General features: G+C 41.6%; 1 protein-coding gene across 1 annotated transcript in view; it reads left to right on the top strand.

Moving 5' to 3' along the window:
* The window catches only part of LOC109919295 (tubulin tyrosine ligase-like family, member 9), a 106,541-nt gene that overhangs the window by 43,454 nt on the left and 56,334 nt on the right, over positions 1 to 6,753 (top strand). The window contains exons 9-10 of the mRNA XM_048608187.1: positions 260 to 330; positions 5,624 to 5,752. Coding sequence (XP_048464144.1) covers positions 260 to 330; positions 5,624 to 5,752 — 200 coding nt within the window. The remainder of the gene's footprint in view (positions 1 to 259; positions 331 to 5,623; positions 5,753 to 6,753) is intronic.

The raw sequence follows: 6,753 nt of genomic DNA, 5'->3' as shown, positions 1-6,753 counted from the left end.
GATATACCCCACACCCCTCACAGTAACACACTGATATACCCCACACCCCCTCACTGTAATACATTGATATACCGTCCCCCCACCTGTCACTGTGAAACTCTGATGTATCCTGCAGCCTTTACTCTATCACTCTGATATATCCTGCACCCCTCACTCTATCACGCTGATATATCCCGCACCCCTTAGTGTAACTGTCTAATAAATTCAATGTGGATTTGTAACATTGATTGAAATTGTCATTTCTGTTTTGTCTCAACAGCCAGAAAATATCTTGTGTGTGGACCGGAATGGTAATCAGGTGAAGATCATCGATTTTGGATTGGCAAGAAGGTAGTGTACAACAGGAACACTGTGTTATAAAGACCATATATTTTATTGCCAGTATTTGAGATCAATTACTGAAATAGTAAAAGAACTGATATAAAAACAATGGATTGTTATTGAATTTCTACACATTTAAAAAGCAAGTAACCTGACACTCACTGCTATCCTGTGGGTCAAGGTCTGCAGATGAGCTGATTTTGGGGAATGTGCGTACAATGGAGATTCGGCCGGCAACAAGTAGCTGATTGGTCTGTGGACCAATGACCTGTCATCAGTGACAAAAACCTTCTGCCTGCCAACAATAATGTGATTGGCTCCCAGGGAGCTGAACAGCTTAAGCGTGTGAAAATTTGTGAGAGGCTGTCAGATCTCTGTAAATGTAGGAGCTGTCTCTTTTCTCTGCAGTAAAAAGAAACCCACCTGAAGCCTGAGGGAGGCTAGATTATTCTCCCTCAGCAGTTGTTGTAAACTCTAATTCTTGGACACTAAACCTGGGCCTTCGTAAGCCTGAAGTAGCTGTCCCATACCTTCTGCAAACGAACGCAAGTATCTGGACAAGGAGAATCCAGGAAAAGTGTGTCTGAACAATCCAAAATGAACACCTCAGTAATCCCTGTGAACAGAGACGATTGAACTGCCTTCCTAGTCTTTCCTCCTGATCCTCTAATCCGTGTATTTATTCCTGTCTATGTGCGTCCATTGGGGTAAGTTTAAAAGGGGCACTAATTGGGAGATAACTATAGTTCATAATAGTTTATCTGTACCTGGAATCTGCAGTCTTGTAATAAATAGTAACTTTTGTTCAGCATAGAAACTGGTCCATGCTTTCTGTCAACCTCTACATATAAACATCAGGTAATTTGGGGAAAAAACAAGAAAAAACTCGGTCTCAGGCTTGCTGCAGTGTTCCAGCGAAGCTCAGCGCAAGCTGGAAGAACAGCACCTCATTTTCCGTTTGGGGACCCTGGAGCCTCTGGAACTTGATATCGAGTTCAATAATTTTAGGGCCTGAGGCACCTTCTCCCATGTTCTTATACCAACCCTCACACATGAGGCCTTGTTATCCCATGGACTTCTACCACTAGCAACACATTGTCAGCCACTAATGGTCCCTATAAGCTGCTACTCGTTCCCCCAAGGTGAACTTTACTCAGTCCTTTGTTTGTCCAATGTTTTTCTCTCTGTGGACTCCATTTCCACCTATCATTTACTCCTTCCCCTTATTCCACTGTCAGTATATGTACCAACCATTTCCTAGCTACCATCAGTTCTGGACTCAAAATATTAACTCTACTTTCTCTGCCAGAGCTGCTGAGTTTATCCAGCGATTTCTCTTTTTGTAGGAAAATTGGGGAATTCTGTGTACTGGTTAAAATCTTTAACTTTTGAGATGAGTCTGGGCATAGCAGAGTTGATGTCCAGCTCTCTACCGCAGTGAGGGGTCACAGTGTCAGGGATCATGTACACACAATGAGGGTAGATGTTCAATCTTGTTGCCAATATTTCCAACTCCTCAAACCAGGTGCAAATGCAAAACCCTGTGGAAAGTTGAAATGAAGCCGAAAAAAAAAATGCTGGAAATGTCTTTGGAGGGTGAAAGTGAGTGAACATTTTAGCTCATGAACTTTCATCATTGGGGAATGGGAGAGATTGGAACAACACAAAGAAGGCAGCTGTATGGTAGGGGGAAGACAAGTGAGGTTAAATCCCAGTTGGAGTAGGCAGTGCCAATGAGGAATGATGATCAATGCCGCCAACTCGAGCACCCACTCTGGTAGGTCTTTGGTCAGGGATCTCAACAAGAGGGTGAGTGAGGTGGGGTACTGGTTTCAAGAGGCCATGGCAGGGCTAAAAGAGGGGGAAGACCGTTTGAAGCAGGGGTAACCCTCCAATGGGTTTTGATTGAGACCCCTTCCCCCATCCCCACCCACACCCTCCATTTCCCTCCTTTGTTGAAGTGGCTGGGCTCACCATGTGGTGTAGCCTTCCTCTTGGGCTAAAGATACCAGTGTGAGGATGGCATGATGCCCTTAAGCAGCTCTTACTTGGTCATTCAAGCACCTCAATGGCCCAAGTACTTTTATTGCAGATGATATTAAAGGAGTTCAAATCAACCCTTTTATGAGGGGGCTTTATTTCGGTCAACTTTATAAAACTCTCACTCCACTGATTACTAGCTCCTAATATTTGTATCATAGCCCCACTCTCTCATTAGAGACAATGGGTGGTGGTTTAGCCTGAGGGCCACCATTCCTCAGATGAGGGTTGAAGTTGAGAAGGAGAGTCCTTCGTGGTAACCTCAGCCCATGTAGGAATTGTAGCCATTCTGTTGGCATTACACTGCATCACAGACCAGCTGTCCAGCTAACTGAGCTAACCGATTCCCTCTCCATATTTATGTAATTGATTCAAACCAAATCAATTCTTAGATAATAACAAATTCACTTTTTATTTTTGTATAATAAAAGAACAAAGATGACAGATTATATTAAGTTCCAAAAGTCTCTTTCCAGTATGTCTAACAGTTTCTGAGAACTTGCTGTTTTCTTGTAAAACAATCAGAAAGCTGGCTGCTGCTATCCTCCTATTCCAGTTTTGGAATCTCTCCGTTCTCATACTTTTACAACAATCAGATCGATCCTCAGTTTTTTTACTATCATATGTTTTGTTGAGTGTCTGTTATCCCATGGTTCCTTCTTATTGATATAATGCTTGATGTATTAGAGCTTGTTGTCCCCTTTATGAGACCTCCATGTACACCTCAAATTCTCTGCAGCTTTGTAGTTCTTGTTGTTTGGTATCTTTTATTAACTTGTGCTAAGTCTCACCGGAGTGGTGCGCTGGAAATCAATCCCTGTTAATCCTGAGTCATCTAAAGATTATAGAAAGTATGCAAAATTCTCCAATTTTTCTATCTCTCAGACTCAGGTTAAACAGAAAGCACAGATCAGGATTTTGCACCAGACACGAATTATTATTTATTGCAAGTGGATAGACATTAGCTACAGGTGAACAATTATGAACCATCAGAATAGAACTCTACTGGTTAAAACACTAACACGCCTCCCTCCCCCATGTAAACTATCCCTCTACACACACAGACAGACAGAAAAAGAACATGGGTTTTATGAATGGAGGGAAAGAACAGGAAAGCAGTCGGTGGTCTCTGTCACACGGTTTTCTGAGATGGTCCTTGTGCTGATCTGAGCGCTGCTTCTTAGTTTTCCTTCTCTGGATGCTTTCGCTTGTTTTCAGGAGGCATATATCAACTGGCTCATACTTATAAAAAAAACTCGCATTGTTAATTACAAGACACAGCTTACAACAACTGAAAGAAAAATAAACTGCTTTTCTTCAGGCTTAAGGTGCTTTTTTTTTGTAAAAAGAGAACAGAGCGAGTTCCTCAGCACGTGGATGACTGATGGTTTCTCCCTACTTTGTTCACAATCCCAAGCAGTTCAGCTACCTGGGAGCCAATTACATAGTTGTTGGTAGACGGAAGACCTTAATCATCAGTAACTGGTTATTAGTCCACAAACCAATCAACTACTCGTTGCCAGATGAATGTCCATTTGTACACATTCCCTAACATCAGTTTATATATAAACTTCTGCCACTACTGCTTGAACCAGATGCTGTGTAAAAGCAGTTACAATGAGCGTCAGATTACTTATTTTCCACAAAGTGCGTCAAATCTCACAACAATCCAATTTTTAAATAGCTCTTTTCCATTCTAGTCAACAATCAAAAATACAGAAACATTAAAAAAGGCCTTTACATTGAACTTGATATTCCAATAATATTATTATTGACTGATAAAATGTAGTTGCCAAATTTAAAAAATGTGAAATGAAGATTTTTTTTTTTCTTTATGCCATAGATTTAAATCCATGGCCCCTACTTGATTGAAAATCTCTTGCTAAGGGCAAACTTAATGTCGGCTATAAAGAAAGTTTTCCATGTTTCTTACAAATTTCTTCACAAATCTAACACTTATATTTTCTATGTACAATTGAAAGACTCTGCCACCAATACATTTAACTCTCGGTCAAAACATCTTGTGCTAAATCTTCTTCCTTCAAATCTTTTGGCTCCTGTTTGATTTTGTATAAAATATTATAACATTTGGAACTGTTTAAGGCAGAGTGATACTTTGAATCACACCTGAAATATTAACTGACTACATCCTAAGTGTTTCTGGGATTTATTCACTTATTGAATCTCAACTTGTCAAAATTATCAATAGCATTTCTGTCCTCATTTCTATTGGTTACAGTTCTCCTTTTGTACTGTTGCCTACAATCTGCATCTAGATGGTTTCGCAAATTTATTAACATTGTCTCCTCTATTTTCTGATTGCCTTCTTTGTGCAATGAATACTGTTAGGAAGCATTATTTTCTTAAGAATTTGTTTTAAGTTCTTCTGAAATTTGTTCCAGTACACTTATCCACAAATTTAACTTCTATCAAAACTAGAAGTCTGTTCATACATGATAGTTTGGTGCAGTCCAATAACCTAAATTCTAGCACAGATTTGGGAATTTCCAAAGGGCAACTAGGGATGGGTAATAAATGCAAGCCAGCAATGCTCATGAATGAAAATACAAAAACAACTCTCAAACTGTACTGCATTGGACGAGAGCTCACATTCTGTGTCATTAGTAACTGAAACATTGTGATTGTGAATGTTCTATTGCATATGTTCATTTGGCCTTCATGCTGAAGACATGAAGGGACCCGTCTTCATATGGACCTTGCCTCCCCTGCTCAGAAATCATGACCTCTTTGACATTCACCCCAGACAACCAACTGGAAGATGATAGCTCCAATACTGCAGCAATCCCTCAGTGTTCCACAGGCCTGCCAATCCAGAAATCAGCTTATGTCAGGGTTGAATCTACAACCTTCTGTCTCGAAGGAAGAATTTTAAAAATATTCATTTGCGGGATTTGGGCATCGCTGGCTGGTCAGGATTCTGAGTGGTTTGGAGGGGAACCTGCAGGTGGTGGCGTTCCCGTGTATCTGCTGCCCTTGTCCTCCTAGATAGAAGTGTTTGTGGGTTTGGAAGGTGCTGTCTGAATACAGCAACTGAACCACTGAGTCAAAATTTAGGTGTTTCTGTCTTTCTCCATCTTGCTACACAAATACCCATGAACTCTCTTTCTCTTCCTCCCCACCCCACCCCTTTTATTTATTGGCCAGTGGATTGAATGATTGTAGGAGATACTGGTGAGTACCGGCAGTGTCAGTATGTAGGATGGTGTCCTTCCTTCACTTACCATTTCATTCCCCGCCTCAGGTACAAGCCCAGAGATAAACTGCGTGTGTCCTTTGGAACACCAGAGTTCCTCGCTCCAGAAATTGTCAACTTTGAGCATGTCTCCTTCCCTACAGACATGTGGAGCCTGGGTGTCATCACCTACATGCTGTGAGTAACTGACTGTAGACAGAGTTCACTGTGTTAGGCACGGAGCTCTGTGCTCTGAGTTTGGGGACCGTTTCAAGAAAGGATCCCAGAGATTAGCTCCGAAAGCATCAGGGAAGCCTTGTGAGTGAGATTGTTGGATGGTGGGGAAAGAGAGAGTGTGTTGTGTGGAGATGCAATCAGGACCTTCAAGGATTTAGCAAAATCTCAAATTTATGGCTACAAGAGGCTGAGGAGTTCATGTGCACTTGCCCAGACGGGTCACACTTATTTGAATATTCAAGCTGTAAGAGGAAGAAAGGGCGAATAAGATGATTCTAGAGGCTTCTAGTTGCTGTATTGGTTGACTCAGATCTGTCAGACTGACCTTTCATACACAGGCTGTGATCAGTTAAACTGGAACCCCCTCATGCAGTTTGGGATTTGTCCGACTGTAACCTTCTCTCCAATTCTGATTGGGATTTGGCAAACAGTAATCCACTCACATACAATCTAGAATCTATCAGACTGTAAACATTTTACACAGACTGGGCCCTGTCAGACTGTGACTATATCATATAGACAGTAGATTGGTCAGACTGTAATCCTCACATACAGACTGGGTTGGTCAGACTGTAATCCTCACACACAGACTGGATTGGTCAGACTGTAATCCTCACACACAGACTGGATTAGTTAGACTGTAACCCTCACACACAGACTGGATTAGATAGACTGTAATCCTCACATGCAGACTGGATTGGTTAGACTGTAACCCTCACACACAGACTGGATGAGTTAGACTGTAACCCTCACACACAGACTGGATTGGTCAGACTGTAATCCTCACACGCAGACTGGATTGGTCAGATTGTAATCCTTACACACAAAGACTGGATTGGTCAGACTGTAATCCTCACACACACACTGGATTGGTCAGACTGTAACCCTCACACACAGACTGGATTGGTCAGATTATAATCCTTACACAAAGACTGGATTGGTCAGACTGTAATCCTCACACA

This window comes from Rhincodon typus, chromosome 19 (genome assembly GCF_021869965.1).
Source record: "Rhincodon typus isolate 14 chromosome 19, sRhiTyp1.1, whole genome shotgun sequence".
NCBI lineage: Eukaryota > Metazoa > Chordata > Chondrichthyes > Orectolobiformes > Rhincodontidae > Rhincodon > Rhincodon typus.
Note: the sequence above shows the minus strand (reverse complement) of the source record. Positions and strands in the feature narration are given on the sequence as shown.